This window comes from Theileria orientalis, chromosome 4 (genome assembly GCF_000740895.1).
Source record: "Theileria orientalis strain Shintoku DNA, chromosome 4, complete genome".
Lineage (NCBI taxonomy): Eukaryota > Apicomplexa > Aconoidasida > Piroplasmida > Theileriidae > Theileria > Theileria orientalis.
In genome coordinates, this window is record NC_025263.1 from 80,528 (window position 1) to 101,181 (window position 20,654).

At 38.8% G+C, this 20,654-nt stretch overlaps 10 protein-coding genes across 10 annotated transcripts; 5 read left to right on the top strand and 5 right to left on the bottom strand.

The window, feature by feature from the left end:
• Positions 1–946: 946 nt before the first annotated feature.
• Positions 947–1,458, top strand: TOT_040000032 (conserved hypothetical protein; the record flags this gene model as incomplete). The annotated part of the gene is made up of 3 exons (XM_009693657.1): positions 947–956; positions 1,014–1,189; positions 1,243–1,458. 3 exons carry the CDS (start codon positions 947–949, stop codon positions 1,456–1,458), a joined length of 402 nt encoding a protein of 133 aa, XP_009691952.1.
• Positions 1,459–1,751: 293 nt separating this feature from the next.
• TOT_040000033 (importin alpha) lies at positions 1,752–3,895 on the top strand (the record flags this gene model as incomplete). The annotated part of the gene is made up of 5 exons (XM_009693658.1): positions 1,752–1,774; positions 1,886–2,395; positions 2,533–2,830; positions 3,014–3,628; positions 3,713–3,895. The coding sequence occupies 5 exons, from the start codon at positions 1,752–1,754 to the stop codon at positions 3,893–3,895; spliced, it is 1,629 nt and encodes a 542-aa protein (XP_009691953.1).
• Positions 3,896–4,226: 331 nt separating this feature from the next.
• TOT_040000034 (uncharacterized protein) lies at positions 4,227–7,709 on the top strand (the record flags this gene model as incomplete). The annotated part of the gene is made up of 2 exons (XM_009693659.1): positions 4,227–7,016; positions 7,065–7,709. The coding sequence occupies 2 exons, from the start codon at positions 4,227–4,229 to the stop codon at positions 7,707–7,709; spliced, it is 3,435 nt and encodes a 1,144-aa protein (XP_009691954.1).
• Positions 7,710–7,812: 103 nt separating this feature from the next.
• TOT_040000035 (ubiquitin carrier protein) lies at positions 7,813–8,389 on the bottom strand (the record flags this gene model as incomplete). Its single annotated transcript, XM_009693660.1, has 2 exons — positions 7,813–8,264; positions 8,329–8,389. The coding sequence occupies 2 exons, from the start codon at positions 8,387–8,389 to the stop codon at positions 7,813–7,815; spliced, it is 513 nt and encodes a 170-aa protein (XP_009691955.1).
• Positions 8,390–8,635: 246 nt separating this feature from the next.
• Positions 8,636–10,198, bottom strand: TOT_040000912 (uncharacterized protein; the record flags this gene model as incomplete). The annotated part of the gene is made up of 2 exons (XM_009693661.1): positions 8,636–9,903; positions 9,982–10,198. 2 exons carry the CDS (start codon positions 10,196–10,198, stop codon positions 8,636–8,638), a joined length of 1,485 nt encoding a protein of 494 aa, XP_009691956.1.
• A 1,414-nt stretch (positions 10,199–11,612) lies between these two features.
• On the bottom strand, positions 11,613–11,732 carry TOT_040000037 (hypothetical protein; the record flags this gene model as incomplete). Its single annotated transcript, XM_009693662.1, has 1 exon — positions 11,613–11,732. One exon carries the CDS (start codon positions 11,730–11,732, stop codon positions 11,613–11,615), a length of 120 nt encoding a protein of 39 aa, XP_009691957.1.
• Positions 11,733–11,775: 43 nt separating this feature from the next.
• On the top strand, positions 11,776–12,393 carry TOT_040000038 (hypothetical protein; the record flags this gene model as incomplete). The annotated part of the gene is given in 4 exon segments (XM_009693663.1): positions 11,776–11,901; positions 11,933–12,098; positions 12,129–12,381; positions 12,387–12,393. Coding segments are annotated over 4 exon segments (552 nt in total).
• Positions 12,394–17,049: 4,656 nt separating this feature from the next.
• On the bottom strand, positions 17,050–17,542 carry TOT_040000039 (conserved hypothetical protein; the record flags this gene model as incomplete). Its single annotated transcript, XM_009693664.1, has 2 exons — positions 17,050–17,063; positions 17,098–17,542. 2 exons carry the CDS (start codon positions 17,540–17,542, stop codon positions 17,050–17,052), a joined length of 459 nt encoding a protein of 152 aa, XP_009691959.1.
• A 455-nt stretch (positions 17,543–17,997) lies between these two features.
• On the top strand, positions 17,998–19,074 carry TOT_040000040 (conserved hypothetical protein; the record flags this gene model as incomplete). The annotated part of the gene is made up of 1 exon (XM_009693665.1): positions 17,998–19,074. The coding sequence occupies one exon, from the start codon at positions 17,998–18,000 to the stop codon at positions 19,072–19,074; it is 1,077 nt and encodes a 358-aa protein (XP_009691960.1).
• Positions 19,075–19,281: 207 nt separating this feature from the next.
• Positions 19,282–20,591, bottom strand: TOT_040000041 (phosphoinositide binding protein; the record flags this gene model as incomplete). Its single annotated transcript, XM_009693666.1, has 2 exons — positions 19,282–20,005; positions 20,047–20,591. The coding sequence occupies 2 exons, from the start codon at positions 20,589–20,591 to the stop codon at positions 19,282–19,284; spliced, it is 1,269 nt and encodes a 422-aa protein (XP_009691961.1).
• Positions 20,592–20,654: the final 63 nt, after the last annotated feature.

Below are 20,654 nucleotides of genomic sequence, written 5' to 3' on the forward strand. Positions count from 1 at the left end.
CATGTGCATACAAATTAGTTAAAAAATATGACTGATATTGAAAATATCTAAAATGGAATCCCCATGGAGAAGAAGCACAATTAAATCTCATTACCATTATTATTTGTTGTTAATTTGTTTATAAATACATTGTACACTATCACTTTATTGGTGGAATCACAGTTCAAATTTTTATTAAAGGTATTTTAACTTATATTTTTTATTTAATATCAACATATTTAATACCTTTTTATCATTTTCTTTTTAGAATCTTCCTATATTTGATATTATTATTTACTGCTTAATTTTATCATGTTTAACTTAATTTTAGTAACATATACACAATGATGTTTCCTGGATTTATGGAACCTCAGAATGAGCCACTTTTATCGGAGGATACTAGGATGTATCTTCGAACCGTTGGGTTCCTTATAATATCCTGTGCGATTTACTTTTACGGAGACCTTTTGGATATGCCTGAGGCTATTAAACTAGTATAAATTTTGTTTTACACATATACGTTTGTACACATAGACACATTATATGATCATGTATTATATAAAAATCAACTCTATTTATAAATTTATATTAATGTAATTTCTTATATATATATATGAATGGGCTTTTTAATGATTCCACTTAATTTTTTATGAGGATTCCATAAACAAATGCGTTTTTTCATTTACAAGTAAAATTGACGCAATATATTATTAATTAAGCTTTTTTGTCATTATATAAATTTTTAAATATCGGTTTGGTGTGTAACTATTTAAAAATTTTCTATCTTGCTTCCCCATAGAACATCTAGATCTAGTTACCCAATACCTCGATAAACAATTTTATTTACTTTGTTTAGCAATATTTTTTTGGTCCAAATAACACATTTCTTTAATATCCAGCTTGTTGCATAGGGTTTGACCATTTTAACACTTTACAACATCATTTGCCATTTCCTTTTTCGAAAAAAATGTTATTCGGTAAGTTATATCAAGTTACATACGTTCTTATGGGCTTAATATATTTCTTATTTATAGGCGCAGTATTAGCTCCAGGCAGCAGTGTTACTCCCAAAAACGAGTTGGCTAACATTGTTCACCTGTCTCAAGTTTGTTTGAACGAGCCCAAAAGCAATGAGAAGACTTACGTTCAACTTGTTGACGGAAACAAGGTTTACAATTTGTGCTCTCTGCAGAAGGACGTTAATGAACATGTGTGTTTTACCATACACAATACTTGAATATCTCGTACTAATATTCTGTTTAGGCAACCCTCGATGTTTTTTTCTCAACTAGCGGAGGCTTGAAGCTTTCTACTAAGGGTGGCCAGAACGAAGTTCACGTTATTGGATATTTCGAACCAGATGAGGACACCTTCCTTACTGACAGTGAAGACGAAGAGGAGGAAGACGATGAAGAGGTTATCGAGGAAGATGAGGATTCTGATGATGAACCCGCCTCTAAACGTAAAGCTTCGAAATAATCCAAGAATTGATATGATAGATTCTTGTAAATAAGTGTCATTTCGATGATTCCGTTTCAACGTTTTGGACTGGAAAACTAACTCATCTATTGAACAATTCTCACATATATGTTTATTTATTACTCTACACTCACTTTTATTATACATTTTAGTTTTTGTTGCTTTTATATATGCTGCGTGTTTATTCAATTTTTTATTACACTTTACTACATCTATGAGTAGAATTATAAATTAATACTAAATATTAAATTTAAACTGTTAAAAGTGGTTTTGCTTCTATAATTTTTATGTTTATGGACCCTATATTAATTTTTATGTAGGGAATCTTATCCTCATAGATTTCAATGGAAATTAATTTACAAATTAATTTTAAATTTTCCATCAATTTAATGTTACTTTGTATTTAATTATTATTAAAAATGTTTAGAAGTGAGGACCGCAGAAAGGAGTACAAAAAGACTTTTGACGATCCTCGTCGCAAACGGGAGGATATTCAATCTCAGATCAGGAAACAGACGCGTGATCAGTATTTACAGAAGCGTAGATCTCAGGGTTTGAATCCAGATAACAACACCAGCAATGATCCTTCCTTTTATCCTACCTCTTTGGATTCCCACCACGATCAGATAAAAGATATTGACAATGAGGAACCTATCAATTCCTCTAGCTGGACACCATCTGCTCTTGCTCTACACGTAAACAAAATCAAGTCTTCTGACTACCAAACTCAGTTAGAGGCCACGAAATACTTTCGTAGACTATTGTCAATTGAACTTGACCCTCCGATAGAGCATATTGTGAAAACCGGCATAGTTCCCATTTTTATCGATTTTTTGAGTCGTTATGATGCTCCTGAGCTCCAGTTTGAGGCTGCTTGGGCCATAACCAACATTGCTTCTGGGAACCAGCAACAGACCAAGGTTGCAACAGACAACGGGTAATTTTCCATGATTATTTATATTAATTAGTACACAGTAGAGATAGATACATACGAGCAAACGGATTTAATAGTTAGTATACATGTAAAATTACATATTTTAGCGATATATACCTGTTACTAATTTACTCATTTAGGGCGGTTCCGAAATTAATAGCTTTACTGGAAGCTCCTAAGGAGGAAGTCAGAGAGCAGGCGATTTGGGCTTTGGGGAACATTGCCGGGGATTCTGCACAGTGCCGCGACCTCGTTTTGGGCCTGGGCGCATTGAAGCCACTTTTGTTCCTGCTCAATAACACCCAGAGCACTAGTCTTTTAAGAAATGCCACTTGGACCATATCTAACCTATGCAGGGGCAAGCCTAAGCCGTTTTTCGACGACATCAAGCCTGCCATTCCATTTTTGGCCAATTTGATTGAGCACCCGGACACGGAGGTAAGCACCAGTGCACCGTAACCATTGTTACGTAGTTATAGCTTATACGTGTAACATTTACATACAAACATGTACACCTGTAATTGAACATACAGTAGTACGTATATATACAGTTATGTATGCACGTACTCATATATGTGTATTATTTATTAGCACTAATTATGGATTATGCTTCATAAATAGGTTTTGACTGACGCTTGCTGGGCTCTATCTTACATTTCGGACGGCTCAGAGGAACAAATACAGGCTGTTTTGGACTCAGGAGCATGCCCTAGGTTAATTCAGCTGATGGACCACATGTTGGCGGTTATTCAAACGCCGTCACTCAGGACCGTCGGTAACATTGCCACGGGGAACGACCGCCAGACGCAGCTCATCGTCGACTACGGCTGCATCCCAATACTGTACAAGCTTCTGTTCTCTGAGAAGAAGACGATAAGAAAGGAGGCGTGCTGGACACTGTCGAACATTTCTGCGGGGACTAGAGGGCAAATCGAGTCCTTCCTCCAGTCAAACGTAGTCGAGAAGCTCATTGACCTCATGAGCTGCAACGACTTCGACATTCAGAGGGAGGCGAGCTGGGCAATCTGCAACGCAGCCTCGGGCGGCGACCTCAAGCAGGCCGAAAACCTCGCCAGCCGCGGCTGCATCAAGCCCATCTGCTCCATCCTCACGTCTTCAGACACTAAGCTGGTGGGCGTCGCCCTCAGGGCTCTGGAGAACATCCTAACCGTCGGACACCACCTCATGGAAATCAAGAACCTTGGCAAGAATCCGTACAAACATTTAGTTGTCGAGGTAAGTTTCGGCATTTTATTTATACTTAGCCACCCATTTCCATTTCTAACTAAATCTGTTTCAGTTTTAATGACAATTTTTTAGTGTGATGGCGTGAGGTATCTGGACCTTTTACAGGATAGCAAGCTGACGGCGATTTACAAAAAGTCCAGGAACATTCTGGAGCGGTTCTTCTCTAGTGACGACGACGCTGAAGTGGACGACTATTCTACCGTAGGATCCCAGTTCAACAGTTTAGTTCCCGACGGAGGCTTCCAGTTTAACTAAACCCTGGTTCTAATTTGCTCGTATTCATCGTTTACACATACCACAATTGTATTCTTTTTGCACATTGATCTCCATTTTTGACTATTTCCCCGATCCTGATTGAAATTTGAGTCTTGCTGCTCATGTGCTCAGATGTTTTGGAATAAAATATTAGGTTTTAAAAGGAGATTGAAGTTTAAACATATCTAGCACTATTTAAAATTAAGAGAGAAGGCTCAGTATTTTATCCAATTTTAAAGTTGCTTTTGTGTGTTTTGCGTTATTTATCATGTACGTCGTCTAAGTAGTGCAACTTCATAACATCCCGAAATCACATTTCACAAAGTAAGTTATGAATGAATCTCGCGAATTTATCGGAAATAGTTGGAATAATCACGGTTCGAACGACCTCGACTGCTTGAAACAAAAATTAGTTGAAGATCCATGGAATCAGGATCTGTATACCGAGGCGATACACTTGGCTTCTACACAGAACGATTACAACTCCCTTGACTATTTCAGGACTGAGTTTTTTAAACATTGCATTGTGGATGATGACTTTTGGATATCATACATCGAAGAAAAGAAGTGCTGCTTAAGCAAGGACGCTGTTATAGAGTTGTACAAGTTCGCTGTAAAAAATGAGCCGTCGGTTTATATATGGTTATCATATTTAAGATTCGTTTTTGAAAATAGTCACACATTCTCCGAGTATAATGATTTACGTCAGTTGTTTGAAACGAGTTTGGAGGTACTGGGTCTCCACGCCCTCGACGGCCCTCAATTATGGTCAGAATACAGGCTTTTTGAGCAGAAATTGCTCTCAAAGGTGCAGAAGGACGAATATATGAACCAAATAGACAGAATCAGGTCCCTTTTCTACAGGCAGCTGAAGATACCCCTGGCAGGTCTGCCAGATCTACTGGACGAGTATTTGGTCTGGGAGGAGGAGCTGCCCGTTGAGTATAGAAGGCCGATCGATAAGGGAGAAAATGCACACAAAATAGGCTTCGAGGCCTGGGAACTGCGCAAGTGTTTTGAGCTGAAGATTCAGTCGGACTTCCACGAAATGATGAGTCGCGACAACATGAACTCGCTGTGGAACGACTACATAGACTTCGAGCTGAAGTGCGGGGACATGCAGAGGATCATGATGGTGTACCACAGAGCCATGGACGATCTGGGCTACGAAAGGGACGACCTGTGGATCAACTACGCAAACTACGCACTGCAAACGAGCTACGCGAAGTCGCTCTCGGTGTGCGAAAGAGCGTGCAAGCACATGCCCAGGTCATTAAACATTTGGATTAACTACTTCCTCGTTGTTTCGTCGAAGTCTGAAAACGTCAGGGACATAGTCGACCTCCTGCATAAGGCGAACACGGCCATCCAGGACATCGACCACAAGATCAGCCTGCACATCACGGCGGCCGACTGCGTGAGGAGGATCGACTTGAAGGACGTTTACAATTGTAGGTTCATTCTGTCGAAGTGCGCAGAATTGAAACCCGAGTACACCTCTAGAGCGGTTTTCAGGCTCCTCACTTACTGGAGTAAGTACGAGCTAAAGCTGTTGTCCTTTAACATCGAGTCTCAGTATGTTAAAGTGGTCGAGAAACTTTTTGAGAAGTTTAAGGGCGAGTCATTCTGCTGGTTGTACTTGATAGACACAGTTAAGGGGCTGAACCCGGAAAGCCCGCACATTTCGAACATTGTGTCGCACATTTACAGGGGATACAGTTCGCTGGTCGACTTCAACTCGGAATTTGAGCCTACGACCCTCCACATGCTCATCATCTGGCTCTACGAGCTCTCCCTCTCCATGGTTAACGGCAACGACCTCGCGGACGAGTACATAGACTACGTGCAGAGCTCAGGGGTGGTCGAGGACATCAAGAGGGCACACAAGGTGGTCGCGGCTCACAGCACGCCCACGTCGAGGCCCTACACCTCGACCTCCAGGTCGGACAGCCTGAGTCTGAACAGTCTGATCAAGAGGGACAGGCGCAGAAGGAAGTTCGAGACGTTTTCCGAGACCTCGTCGGACAGCGGAAGCCACTCGAGTTGGGTGCGAAGGCCGCAATTTTTCGTCTCAGGTCTGAGGTCGCCAATCTTGTCGGTGAAGGACTCCGACGCCCTGCGGTCGCCGAAAATGGGATACAGGGAGTTTAGCGCCAAGGACTCTGAACCGAGGTCCGGGAGGCTGACCCTGCGGGACCTGGAGACAGTCACCAGGGCCACGTGGGACGGCTACGAAAGTGCAGAGCCGTCAATCGCACCAGCAGTTCCGCCGAACGCGCCCATGCCTCCGCCCTCCTCCCCAGTCATATCCAGGATAACCTCGAGACTCTCGAACTCGGGCTCGTGCACGCCCGACCTCACACCCGAGTTTAATATTTCAAAGGGCTCCAGTCTGCCCCCGCCGCTGGTGCTGTCTGGCCACGTTAACAACGAGTCGACGTCCGACTGCGTAAAGTTGTCAGATACCATCTGCAGTTCCGACTATAAACTTAACTTTTCGACGGCGGACTCGGAATCTATCGCTGAGAGACTGAGCAGCGACACCGAGAGTCAGTCTGATAGGTTTGACTCGCCCACAGTCAAGTCGCCCGCAAAGCCCACGGCTCTCGGGTTCAATCCGTTGTCAGCCGAACCTCAAGCATCGACCCCAGCGCCCTCTGATTCGGAGACCGGAGTCGCGGGCGGGCACTTTCTGCTTAGCAAGAAGGAGTGCGTCATGAACTGGTTGAGCGGCGCCTCCGAGAATTCGACGGTTTTTGTTTCTGGCTTTGATTTTTCACAAATTTCCCGACTGGAGGAGTTTTTTTCGAGGCAAACAGGATTCATAGAGCTGAGGCCAGTTACGAAAAAGAGCTGCTGCTACGTTGAGTTCACGACCAGCCAGCACGCCAGCTTGGCCATCGAGGCGAGTAAACCGCTTTTTAAGGATAACCCGACGATATCTATCAGGATTTCAAAGCCAACAAAGCCGCTGTTCGAGGACAAAGTTGTGTTCGTGAGGGTTTTGAACAACAAGTACGCCCTGAGTAAGCTGAAGTCGCTGATAGGCGAGTTCTTCAAGACTCAGGGCTACGAGGCCAAGGACGTCCGCACGACGAGGTCGCCAATCAGTCCTAAAAACGTGGACGACGACCCTTCGAAGGAGGACTCGGACTCTTCGTACCCCAAGGACGACGGACCCGCATCTGAGAAGGGCGCCAAGCTGGGGTGCTACGTCGAGTTCGGCTTCGAAAACGCCGCGAAACTGCTCATCCACAAGCTTATTAACGAGTACGGGTGGCCTATTAACGTAAATTACAGCAGTTTGGACTTTCAAGTCCTGCCTTCAATTCCGATTATACACAACGCCGGTCGTGGCGAGTCCTCCAGTGACCCAGATCGCACGCCTAAGACTGACGACTCAGCCACCACAGCCGCGGGCACGTACGAGCTGTACATCTGCAACCTGAACTACAAGACCGACGAGAGTGGGTTGAGGGGCTACTTGGAACAGAATTTCGGCCCCGTCAGGAGCCTCAGCATTTGCAGGGACTCGGGCGGCAACTCCAAGGGCTACGCCTTCGTCGAGTTCGAGGACGACTTCGCGTACGCCAAGCTCGTCAAGTCCTCCCTGGTTCTCGACGACAGGAGGCTGTACGTCTCCAGGTCTAACTCCCAGGGCCGCCACAAGCTGCAGCAGAGGTCGACTCAGCCTCGGGACGACCAGGCCCCCAACCCCCCCCTCAGGGCCAAGTACCGGCGGAAGTACACTGACTACAAGAGCAGGGTCGTTGAGACCTACAGCAAGCTGAAGAAGAGGATAAAGCTAAACTAATGTCATCCCTACTCTATTTACGTTTTATGCATTCGCGCTACATAAATGGTTGCACTGAGACTAGTTACTCATGTACTTTGGTTTTGGTTTTAACAGATTTGGGTTACTCGAGTGTTTTTCGGGTCAGCATCTGTACCCTTTTGCGATACTCCTTCGGGCTGTTTTTCAGGTGCACGCCTGCGTCCACGTTCGCCGGCGACTCCAGATTCGGCTCGCCCAGCATCGAGACCACGCTGATCAGGATGCTCTCCACGCCCAGAATAGGCCTCCAGCGCTCCTCGGGCCTCTCCTGCTCGTTGTACCTGTCCGAGCCGGGCGGGTGCAGGATGCTTATGCACACTCTCCCGTCCGGGTAGATGTTCGGGTGCCACATTTCCTGCTCGAAGACCATTTCGGGCGGGCTGTTTGGGAAGTCGTCCGGGAAGTTCATAAGCACTGTGAATATTCCTCCCTCGTACGGCGTTTCCTGCGGTCCTTCGAAGCACACTCTCCATTTAAAGTAGTTATCGTCCTCGAGACCCACTGAAAATATCGAGTTTGCGTCCTTGCATATTTCTACACGATAAATGAGATTCCGGTTTCGTTTCAACTGGCTTATCTGCTCAAAATGTACTATCACTGTCCTTTCTTAACTCACCTTGGTATTGCCTCTTAAGTAACTCCCTTGCGATAATGCTCATATTAAAATTACTTTGAATTTCACTGACATGGACGTTGCATACAAAATAGACTTACACAAACTTGATATTGTACATTAAAATATTTATTTTATGATGATTGTGGATTGGGCTGTGGATTCCAAATAGTCTAGCAAACCATCACACATCATCGATTTTACATCACTTTATTTTTTAAAATTAACAAATTAAAGCTCTCAAACCTTATTTTTATTTTTTTCTTGGTCAAAACTCAATCATTTGTTTTCTTTAGAAGTACCTTACATCTATTACTGAATATTTTATTTCACTCCCGTTCTGCGATGATACCATTAGTACGTCGTTGTTTGGGCACGGGTTTTCGTTTTTGGGCGTCTTTCTGCAGATCAAACATGTTTTCCTTTCGCCCTCCTCCGCCTCCTTTCTACGTGAGCTAAGTATCACCTTCAACAGCTTGTCCCATTCGTTCACGTTATATATATCTAAACTTGCCAGCAAACTTTTTTCTCCTATTTTAAATCCATAGAAATCTTTATTTTTTACTACTCCGTTGTCCAAATTTAACTTTTCCTCCTCATCCTTAACTTTTACTCCTTTTACTTGATTGTTATTGTACAATGGGCTTTCGATTTTCCATACGTAGATGTGTCCTGACTCTGATGGGCACATTACTATTTCCTCATTCGTCCCAAAAAACTTCGCTTTATAGTAAATTTTTCTGTTTGTGTGACCCTTGAACTTCTCCACGTATCTCAGTCTTTTATCCCTGGCTGATGAGTTATCAACTCCATACTTCATGTGATTTCCATATTCCTCTGGGTAAACATTTGTCAAATATTTATTCTTGAATGATAGTAGTCTTATTCTCGAATCCAGTGTTGTAACAAGCATGAAGTCGTCCTTTTTGTTCCAATCTATTCCTGTAACATCCTTTCCTGTGCTATTAGGCCCCTCTGCATTTCTGCATTCGCAACTATCCAATAACTGGAGCGTTTCAACATCATACACACTTACGTTTCCTGATACTCCTCCTACTGCATAATAGTTGCAACTTGTTGAGATACTTCCTACCATTCGTGACTGATCAGTATATACTCTTGCAATGCTTGTCATGTTCCTTTCACTTGTTTTATTACTTGTGCTGTCCAGTAGATCTAGTTTAAATTTTTCTACCCATCCCATGTATCTCGTAACAATGATCTTATTACCTGTGTTTGGTATAAACGATGCGTGAACAAATATATCTTCCAAATCTTCAAACCACCCTATCAATTCTATTCTAGCCCCTTTATCTTTGCCATTCCCAGCACTGGAATATTCGCATTCATTAATTTTCAATTTTAACTTATTTTGGCTTTTATCTACTTTTGATATTTTCCACAGTTTAAGTGTCCTATCTAAAGATGTTGTTACTAAAATATAATCTATTTTCCCTCTTGAAAACATCTTTGGTGTTATTTGCAGAGATATTATTGATGATTCATGGGCCTTGAAACTTACGTCTGGCTTACCGTTTATATTACTCCAACCCAAGGTCTCTAGCTTTCTCAGAGGTGTGTCATTTATCATCATGTGATATTCACTCATGTTTTCATCTTCTTGGTCTCCTTTTATACTCATTCTTCTTTCTCTTTCTTTAAAATATGAGCTTATTAAACGTTTTTCCTCGCTTGATGGGTATGGTTGTAAAAATGACCAGATGTGTACAAAACCTCCTAAAGTTCCAGTAATCAAAAACATCTTATCCTCTGACACATATGTTACAGTTGCTTTATCGTTCTTTTCTGGTGATGTAACTAATTCAATGGACTTTGGAATATTAGTTATTGGCAAATCATCCATGACACTTTCATTTTCAATCCCGTCCTCATACATCACTCGATTCTTTTTGTAACTTTTAGAGTTTTTCTCTTTCTCATTCACAATTATACTTTCAATGTTTTTTTTATACTCATCCGACCCAGACTCCTTTTCCTGTTGCATCAATTTTGAAAAGTCTATTTCAAATAAAGCAGTGTTATCTTCGACCTTTTCTTCATCGTGACTTATTTCAATGCTTAGCTCTTTCTCTTCATCAGGTTCATCTACCTCTAAATTGTCCGATTCAATTGTTGTAGGATCATATATAAATTCTGTTTGCATTTCAGTCACTTCATCTACTATTTCAGTATCTGATGTATCTTTTTTAAATTCCTTTTCATCTTTTTTCTTTCTATTTTTTTTATATTTCTTATGTTTCCTACGTTTCTTTTTTGTTATAGTTGTATTCACATTCTTGACAATATTTTCAGGAGTAACTTGTTCATGGCAATCGACTTCAGTTGGTTTTATAGGAAACTTATCTGCAAAACGATCTTGTTGTTTAGGTGGTTCGTTCTCTGTTACTCTAATTTCAATACTTTTTTGGGTCTTTGGAACTACTCTTTTACCTCTAGACACGTATTCGTAATTGATTTTATATCCTAAATCACCTTTATAATTTTTATTCCTACTTTCACTTATCAGATTTACGTTTTTTTTGCGTTTAAAATACCTCAGGTAATGGCTCTCTGCGGTCCCCTCCTTGTTATAATAGGCAGTTTTTCTACTGAAATGTCTTATATCGTCCTTCGGAAACGTTGAAATCCAACCAAACGTCGGTTTCTTAGTGGAATATTTCCTATTGTACAACATCCTTTCGCATAATTCTCCACTTTCCATTTTCTCAATTGAGCTATAGTTTATTTCTGTTTGATCGAGGTCTCCTGCTAAACAATGGTCAACAATTTTATCATATTTTATACATTTTCTCAAATTTGAATTAGCCGCTCTGTAAATTTGATTTCTGTATAATTTTTTGTAAACTTGGTCATCATGTACCACTGAGAAAGGAGTCAATGTTTGCCTTTTGGGTTTAAATTCCATTTTATTTGACTATTTTACCGTTTTTTGGCACCCCTTTACCTCATAGTACATACACATTTATATATTTTTAAACTATTAACGTATTTTCATATAATATGTAAAATATTTTCTCAATGAGAATTTTTAAATTTAAAAGATCTGATGTACTTCAGTTACACAATATAAAATATAAACTTCTGTTACACATGTACTACTTATATTTAATTTAATACAGATATGTATTACGTATTATAGGATGAAATGGAATCCAATCTTCAGTCCTGTGTTTGTTTTATACACATTGGAATCTCCGTGCAATTTAGATTCACATATTTATTTTTATACTCTAAAATCGATGTAACTTTCAGTTATTCAATTTATAGCTGATTATTCGAGGTTGATATTTTCTTATCACCACACCGACATTCCTGTATACACACTCTCGCTTAGAATTTACTTTTTCCAGGATTCCACCATTTTTCATTTTGTAACTTCATTTTTCTTTATTTTACTATGTTTTGTGATTGATGTTTTATTCCATTTTGAACAGCCGGTTTGATTCCAATCTTTTGGTCGACTCCGCCCTAAACACTCCCTTTCACCCTGAAAATGACATTTTTTACAAACCTCTTTTAAGTGACATTCATGACAAGGTACTTTTACCCATTTTACACCTACTTTCAGAAGCTGCTCGACTCCGTTCTCCGCATTCGCGACTGCAGGGTTTCTCTCAACAACTTATCGCACGTTCCCTACCTCCTTCCCTGGTCCTTGCAACATTCTCTCGGCCTCGGCCACTTCAACGAAGCCCGGGGCCAGCCCGATCGGGACTCCGGGGACTTAAAGCAGAGTATTTTGTTTACTCATAGCTGACTTGTAGATTTAACTAAGTACATTAATGCTGTTAAAAGTGCTTCTCTGATTTCTTCTGGTTTGTTAAAGCTGCGCTTCATTGGCTTCTCCAACCGCAAGGATCTGATTTACCGGCGCCTTCGCCTCATTTACAGGCATGGGCAGCTCCTCTGCGTCCTCTGTCGGATAAATGGCAGGGTCGTCAGGCACGAGGGGCGTCTTCTCCTCTTCGACATCGATTTAAACCTGGTTTTGATGGGCGAATCCATAATTTACATAAGGTTAGTTTGTGATTTTATTTTATTTCCTTTAGCAACGATGTTATCGTTTCGATTACTTACTGATCTACTTCTGCTGTTCAAATTGAGCTTTGTAGAATACTTTAATTTGATTGCTTTTTATTGTTCTGTACACACTCTCCTTTATTTTATCTTCGCACAACGCTATGCACTTCATTATATTGTTTTTCAGCATCTGCTTATTCTTCTCGTTTGCGTTCCTAGCGTCCTTACTTTCTTCTTCCAACTCCCTTTCTGGCCTCAAGGACACATAATAGTGTGTTTGTATCAGTATGTTCAGTATGAGTGGCACTTGGTATCTGATGTACTTATAGTTGTTTGCGTTAATCATCAAGTTCGTAAACTTTATCAAGTCTCTGTAGCCGCTCCTTCCTCTCATCACCATCTGGTTAAATTGGTGATAAAAGTACAACACTATGTTTATATTCTTGTTAATGTTGCTTGAAACTAGCGCGTTTATCAACTTAAACATTATATGGGTCAACATACTCGCTTCTTCACCACTTTCCGTTCCATTGATTACATTCAATATTATTTGTATCAACTCCACTGTGTCCTTTTTAATTACTTTGCTATTTATGTTATATAACTTATTTACTATCAAATAGTTGAATAGTATTTCATCACTGATCCTTTTATCCAAATTCCCTTTTGTTAATTCCTTTTGAACCTCTTTCTTGTCAACACACATACAACTATTTCTACTTCTGATCATTTCCACTATATACTTCTGTTTATTTCTAACAAGTGTGCTAACTTCATTGTACAATTCTTCTTTCATCGTTTCCTTGTTGTAATTGTTTATTAACATAAACAAGAGTATGTACTTGTTCAATTCATGTTCCTTACTTCCTCCATATCCTTTATCTATATTGTTAATCGACTCTTTTACTAATTTCCTGTACATGTAACCGTCGTAATTCAATAAATTTTTCAGAAACCTACAACAACATACTTAACTTCTTTCGACTTACTGGTGCAGTTCATCATTCTTTTTCGCCAAGTTCACTACGTATTTGCTATCGCTGTTCAACGTTTCCACCATTTTCAACAGCACGACGTACAATTTATACACCTTTTCGTCCACTTTCACTGTTTCCTTAGGCCCTCTTCCCACCAATACCTCTTCTCCTCGTTCCCGGTTTTCTTTAAAGGTGTATGAATTCATGTTCCACAGCGCTATGTTCGACACGTACTTACTGCTTATCATTTGCATGTTCTCGTGGAGCATCATAATATCTTTCTCCAGACTTCTACTTCCTGCCTCTTTACCATCTTTTCCATTAACTGCAGGTTGACGTAAACTCAATATTTCCTTTATTACTTCGTTTTCTCTAAACAGCTCCACGCAGTAGTTGTTATAGTTATTTATTTTCATGGTATCTATGTACTTGTATACGAAATACAAGTCCCAATTACTTCTTCTATCTTCCTTTACGCTCCTCTTTGCCTTGACTGCCTTCAAATAGTTCCTCAGTAAGTTGTTTACGTACACCTTTACTGCCGATATTCTTCTATCTTGATTATCCCAGTATGCTCCACTTTCAACTTTCATCATATCCTCTTCGTCTCTGTTACCTCTATCCGTAGCCTCTACATCACCAACTTCTCCATCGCTACTGTCGCAGGGTGTGTTACTGTTGGCAGTCTCATTTGTGCTGACTATCATGTTTATGTTTCTAACTCTTGTTCCGTCGCTACTGTCGTTGAAATCTATTCTTATGTCTCTGTCGCTTTTACCTACATCTACGTCGCCAATTTCCCATTTTTCCTTTCCAACATCTCCTTCCTCACTTGTGTATTTAATTATGCATATTGTGAATGTGTAGTAGTACTTCACGAACAGACTTATTACTTTTTTTTCGTTCTCCTTGCTGTAGTATTCATTAACCATGATTATCTTCTTCGTTTCTGTTATTATATCAAATATATTCTTTGATTCTCTCTGTCCTCCCTTCTTACTTCCAACTCCTTCCTCACTCCTTTTATATCCTATTATCATTCTATAACACCCATTAACGTTTACTGACGCTTCGTAACTTAGTATATGCAACAACATCTCCAGCAGCGCTATTAAACTTTCTATGCCATTCCTCATCACTGTTGCAGCTTCCTCCTTTTCCTTCTCTCCTCCCTTGGTCCTTCTGTTTTCACTCACTTTCACTCTCTTGTACACTTTATCTATGCTATTTAGTATACTGTTCACTACTTCCTTGTTATCCACTCCTATTATGTTTTCCAAAAACACTTTTACGTTTTTACACAGGTCATCTTTGCTACTTGGTATGTGTGTCAACTCTTCTTCGTTCGTACTCTTTTCTGAAGCGACTATTGTTCCCAAGTACCTCCTGAAGTATATTAGTGACAATTTTTTATTAAGGTTCCCCTTTTTATTTTCTCCTGTTAGCTCCAGATTTTTCCATATGAACTCGTCTACTTTCCCGTTATTGTTGAACAGCTTCATGTTTTTTGCTATAAAGGAGTACACGCTTCCGTCGCTACTTCCTAGTAACCTACTCAATATTCCATTCACATCCATGTTCAACACTCTTCTACTCCTTTCCCGTCCTTCACTTTCCAAATCTTCACTGTTCTTCTTACCAAATTTACTCAATCCTTCTTTGATTTCATAATTTTCTTCTACTCTAAATCTTTCGTTGTTTACTAACATTATGTGGTATATTATACTCAATGTTACTTCATTTATTCCCTTTTTTACCAACTTTTCGTAATTGTCTCTTACGTATATGTACACGTCCCTCACCATTATAAACAGGTTGTTCGTCAACTCCTTGTCACCTCTTTCTTCTTCCACACTCTCAATCTCTTCATTCTGAGTACTACTTCTTACGCTCTCTTCATACTCGCTTTCTTCCGTTTTCAGAGGGTCAAAATATGAAATCAGCTTCCTTATTATCACTATCACTTGCGACATCAGCATCAAACTCTGTCCGTCACACCTAACTTCCAACTTTTGATACAGTCTTATGAACTCCTCTGCCACCTTCCTTATGTTCTTTATGTTGAACTCCAACGTACTCAGATACGCTATTATTACTCCATACATCTCATATTTGTATCCTTCAAATATTTTAAACGCTCTTATCACTTCATTGTTATTTACATTCAAATTCTCAATATTTCTTATTACTGTGTAATTATTCAAATAATTTATTTCCACTCCTTCATTGCTAATTTTATCTTCTTTTCCTTCATCACTTTCTGATGTTCTAGATTCTCCATTCATCGGTTTAAATCTTTTTGGTACTATCGTTTTATCCCTTTTTTCTTTAAACTTTCTCTTCAATGTATTCTTTTCTTCCATTTTTCCATCATTTCCCTCTCCCTCACTCCTTCCATCTTCTTCGACTTCTTCCACTTCATCTTCGTATAAATCTACTTCTTCTTTGTATTTCTTGTAATACTTGTCAATGTATTCAAAAAATGTTGTCAGTTGACTCATACTTTTGTAATTTCCCATTAGATTACTTATAAATTCATCACTTGGTAAATTTTTATTCCATACCTTCTCTTTCACCAATTCTTTCCTTCTCATTCCTTCGTTTTCTCTACTTTTACAAACCATTTCGAAATCAGTATCACTTTTTTTAAAGTTTGTTGATATTTTCTTTAAGAACAATACTGTTTTTTGCGATAAACTCACTGTTGAATACCATTTAAAATCCATGTATAGCAGTTCAAACACCTTTTCTAGACTTGAATCTATCAACTCCAAATCCATGTTACTTATTACCTTCAACACTTTCCAGCTGTTCTCCAGCTGTTCTCTCAATGATCCTTCCTTTTCATTTCTTAAACTGCCAACTGAATTGCATGCTTTGTACAACACTCTCATGTGCGAAATTACAAATGAGAAACTCTCGTGGACTATCTTTACCATCACCTCATCTGTGCTGTATTTTACAAATATTCTACTTGTTTTCAATATCAGCAGGATCTTGTAGTATCCTTTTATCAAAATTACTCTATCCTTTTCCAAATACTTCTTGTAAACATCAGTGTTCGTATCTGTTACTACCATCAACTCCCTCAATCTCCTCAGTACTTCGTGTATCAGCTCATTGTTACTTACCACTGACTTAATCACATTTGGCAATATCAATAGCGTTCCGTAGATCCTTTCTTTCTGTTCTTCTTCGCTCTCTTCTATTCCTTTCTTCTCCTTTTTATCTTTTGAATTCCCATCCTTTTCTTCACTTTTTTTTCCTGTGTTCAATAGTTCCAACATACTCGATTGCACTGGGTTATGTAATATTTCAAGCAAGTTTTTTTCCATCTCGCCTAATACTGATACATATTTTTCCATATTCCATACTTCTCTAACCTCTTCTTCTTCTACTCCTTCACTATCCTTCTCCGACTCTTCCACTGCATTCTTTTTACTGATTAGTTCCAATTCATATCGGTATAGATAGTATACAAATACCAATAGTTGATTCAGCAACTTTTCGTTCACTACCTTTTTATTTGTTTTTACTACATTAATCAGCACCAATATCTCTTTTAATGCGATATATATTATATTATTAATCTTCTTACTTTCTCCACTCCCGTTATCACTCTTCACTATCCTTTTATACAAATCCTCGAATATATCTATGTAACTTACCAATATTTTCGTTACTTCATTCAGTTCGTTGTAACTAAACAATATTTGATTACTTGGATCATTTTTACTTTCAACTTCATTTCCGTACAGTGACGTTGATAAATACAGAACATTCTTCAATCTCTCTTCGTATGACTCCAGGTCATCTTTCACTTTCGGTATTTCCGCTTCTAACAGCTTTAGGAACACTGGATTGTGCACTGATAGTTTTCTTCTGTTACTCAGGTTCAGTATTATGTATCCGAATAACTTCAGGTGATGCCCTTCCAGATCCTTTTTTCCTTTCTTTTTGTTTACAGTCACGTTGCTACACTCTTGTATCAGCTTACATGACAACATAAAGATCAAGCTTTCTACTTCTCCGTTACCTTTCATTGCTATTGATGGCACTTTTGGGAATCCTAAGAATACCAAGTAACTTTCAACATCACTTTCTGTCAATTCGTACAGGGTCTTTTCTCCAAAAATCCTCGTTTTTTCCAGAAGATCGTAATAATCCACTTTTATATCCATTTTTTTCTCATTTTACTTGGCAAAAACCCATTTACGGCATTTTAATTATTGTTCAATACATTAAATTCAATGAAATTATACAGAACAAACCCATTATAGGCCTTCGCTATATACATATTAACAATCACACTTATAAGTGTATAAATCACTTTAGAATCATATACACTAATGTACTCTTTTTACAATCTTATTGTTTATATATGGTACATCTAACATCGACACAATCCTACTATTTTATGGATTTAATAGTACAATAATGTTTTTATAGCTTGAAGATTACATTTAAACTAACTCTATGTCTAATTTTTTATTATTTATTTTACTTATCCTGAAACTTTCATGTTCACATTGTGTTGTGTATGGTATTCACTATTTATTTTACTTTATATTCCAATGTGTATATTTGTATTATTTTAGTTGTCAACAGAAGTTTATTTGTACATTATTTTTAAAGTATGGACTCTGGCGAGAATACTTTAAACGAGAATGATCTCGTTCCTGAGGCTCCTCCTTCGGAACTAAATAATTTTATTAGTACCGATGAGAATTCATCTGATTTAAAGGAATCGCCTGAGATTGATTATTCTAAAATTCAGGATATAGAGTTCGGCTCAAAGGTTTTGCTATTTTTTGACTATTTTACACATTTGAAAGAATTTTTTCAACTATCGACTTCTGAGTATTTCGATAGATGTTTTGCTGCTTTATATCCTTACTTTTGCATCAATTTATCATTTTCTGCTCTATTTAATCACCTGAAGAGCTTTGTTTACACCAGGCGACTTTGGTTTCCCGATTCCTTAACAAGCTTTGCTGAAAGTGCCAACGCTGCTAGAAGGGGTTCTGATGACACTATTAATGTGAATTTGGACGTCTCTAATGAGGAAAGTGAAGTGAACGTACATTTCGACAAGGACACTGAAAATGTTTTTGACATTTCGGCTAGCTCCAGTTACTTCAAGGGGATTCAGTTGAAGCAGCAGTCCAAATGGTACAGGACTCTCTGTTCCATGACTCAGTTTCCTGACTTATATGGTCCCATTTGGATTAACATTACTGCTTCTTCTTCTTTGTTTTTTTCAAGTTGTATAAGTCATAAGCTACACTCCTTAAACAGTCTTTTGACCCTTTCTTGCTTCTACGAGCTTGTTTTTCTTTCTCTAACTTGCTCTTTCGTTATGGCTGTCTGTGTTTTCTTATGCAATTATTTCTTTACTAAGGAGTTAAAGTTTCGTAACTTTGTTAGTTTCTTGTGTGTTTCTGGCTACACTCAAATTCCGCTGGCTATTTTATGTAAGATATGTATTTTTATCAGTCTTCTTATGTTTTTTCATCCACTTCACTTTATTTTACTCATTTTGAAGGTTTTCACATACTTTTATCTTTTCATTTCCACCTCGTTCACTCTTTCCATCGCACTACCTTCACTTGATTCGAGGAAACGGACTTTTTTGTACAAGCTTGCTGCGATCATATCATCATATGTAACCCAGAGTCTGTTTTTAACTTTAATACAGAAGTACATACACTAATGTTGTTTTATTCACAATACACATTTAGTTATACATTTATTTGTACACTTAAATACATATTTATGTATATGTTGATACATTTGTGTATATATGTGTATACATACATGTATATACTAAAGTACATCTACGTCCATCGTATATGTATGCATTAATTATTTGTATATACCAGTGTATAGATACTTCCATACATAAACATGAACATCAATGCTAATTTATATTATTTATAAATCGTTCTAAGTCCTGCTCGTTTCGAATCACACTTGACTCTATTTCACTCATAAGCTGAGGCATCTTAGTTGCTAAATATTTTACTGTTTCTTTTGACAGTATGTAATGCCTTATGTTTTTTAACCATTTATTGCTAGCGTCACTACTATTTAACTCATTACTCTCACTCGGATTACTTACACCCGGCGTACACATATAACTACATAGGTTTTTGTTTAGTACCATACATGTGCCATACAGTATTGATTTTGGCAATTTAAGTATGGTGTAACTATTAATGTGACTTGAAGATCCTCTGTCGCTTGCAGGGTCTTCTACTATACCGTTTGGCACATTTTCTGTTGCATTTGGGAAAAAATGGAACGGGTAATAATCTCTAGTTAAGTTCGGGTGCGTCCCTCCAAACTTTTGTTGTAACTGGTGTGCGCTGTACTGGGACAGTAGTACTTCTTTCGAATTATCCTTTAGCACTACTATCTTCTTCAACACTCCTTCTGGCAGGACGTTTCTGAGTGGTTTGATCACCATGTTTATTAAGTTCGGCGAGTCCACCAGGTACAGTTTATTAAGCCTTCCTCTGTACTTGGAGTGCATAATTTCCGTGAGCTGGATTATCATTTGAACCGGCAGGTTTACTATTCCCTTGTTATCGCAGTCTATCAGAACGTTGTAGTTCTCTGATTTACCTCCGACGTGCAGGTACCTACACAATTTGTGTGTTTTACATTTTGTTTACTAAGTTACCTCAAAAAGAACTCGAAGCAGAATACTATCAGCTTCACCAGCTTCTCAATTGACAAGCTCTGTAACTTGAACACGTCTGCCACCAGTGTCGGTCTACACCTTTTATCTCTTCCGAACCAATACAGGTATCCCTCCTTAAGCTCGTGCTCTATATCGTCCAATGTTGCTGGCAGCATGCTGGAATTCCTAAATTGGTAGTTCAAAAATATCCACTCGAGGGACTTTTTGTAGTCAAATTTTGCCGAGTACAAAAATCTCAGAAACTCAGGCTCCATAACATATAACCATTCTGTATCTTCTTTGGAATTCCACCTGTTTTTCAGCATACATTCTTCGCTGATATATCTCATGAATTCTTCCAATATTTTTTCTTCATTTTCGGATATCGGAACATTGTTAAACATATAACGGTTTTCTGAGCTCAATATGTCCTCAAACATGGGTTCGTACAGCAATACTGATTCATCTAGTGCGTAGGGATTAACGTGTGAAGTCGGTATTTCTATGCTTCCATAAAGGACCGAATGTGAGCCGTCAAAATCCATATTAATTATACATACCTCCGAAATATTTAATTTTTGTCGCTGTGAACATTTTATCTTAATTAA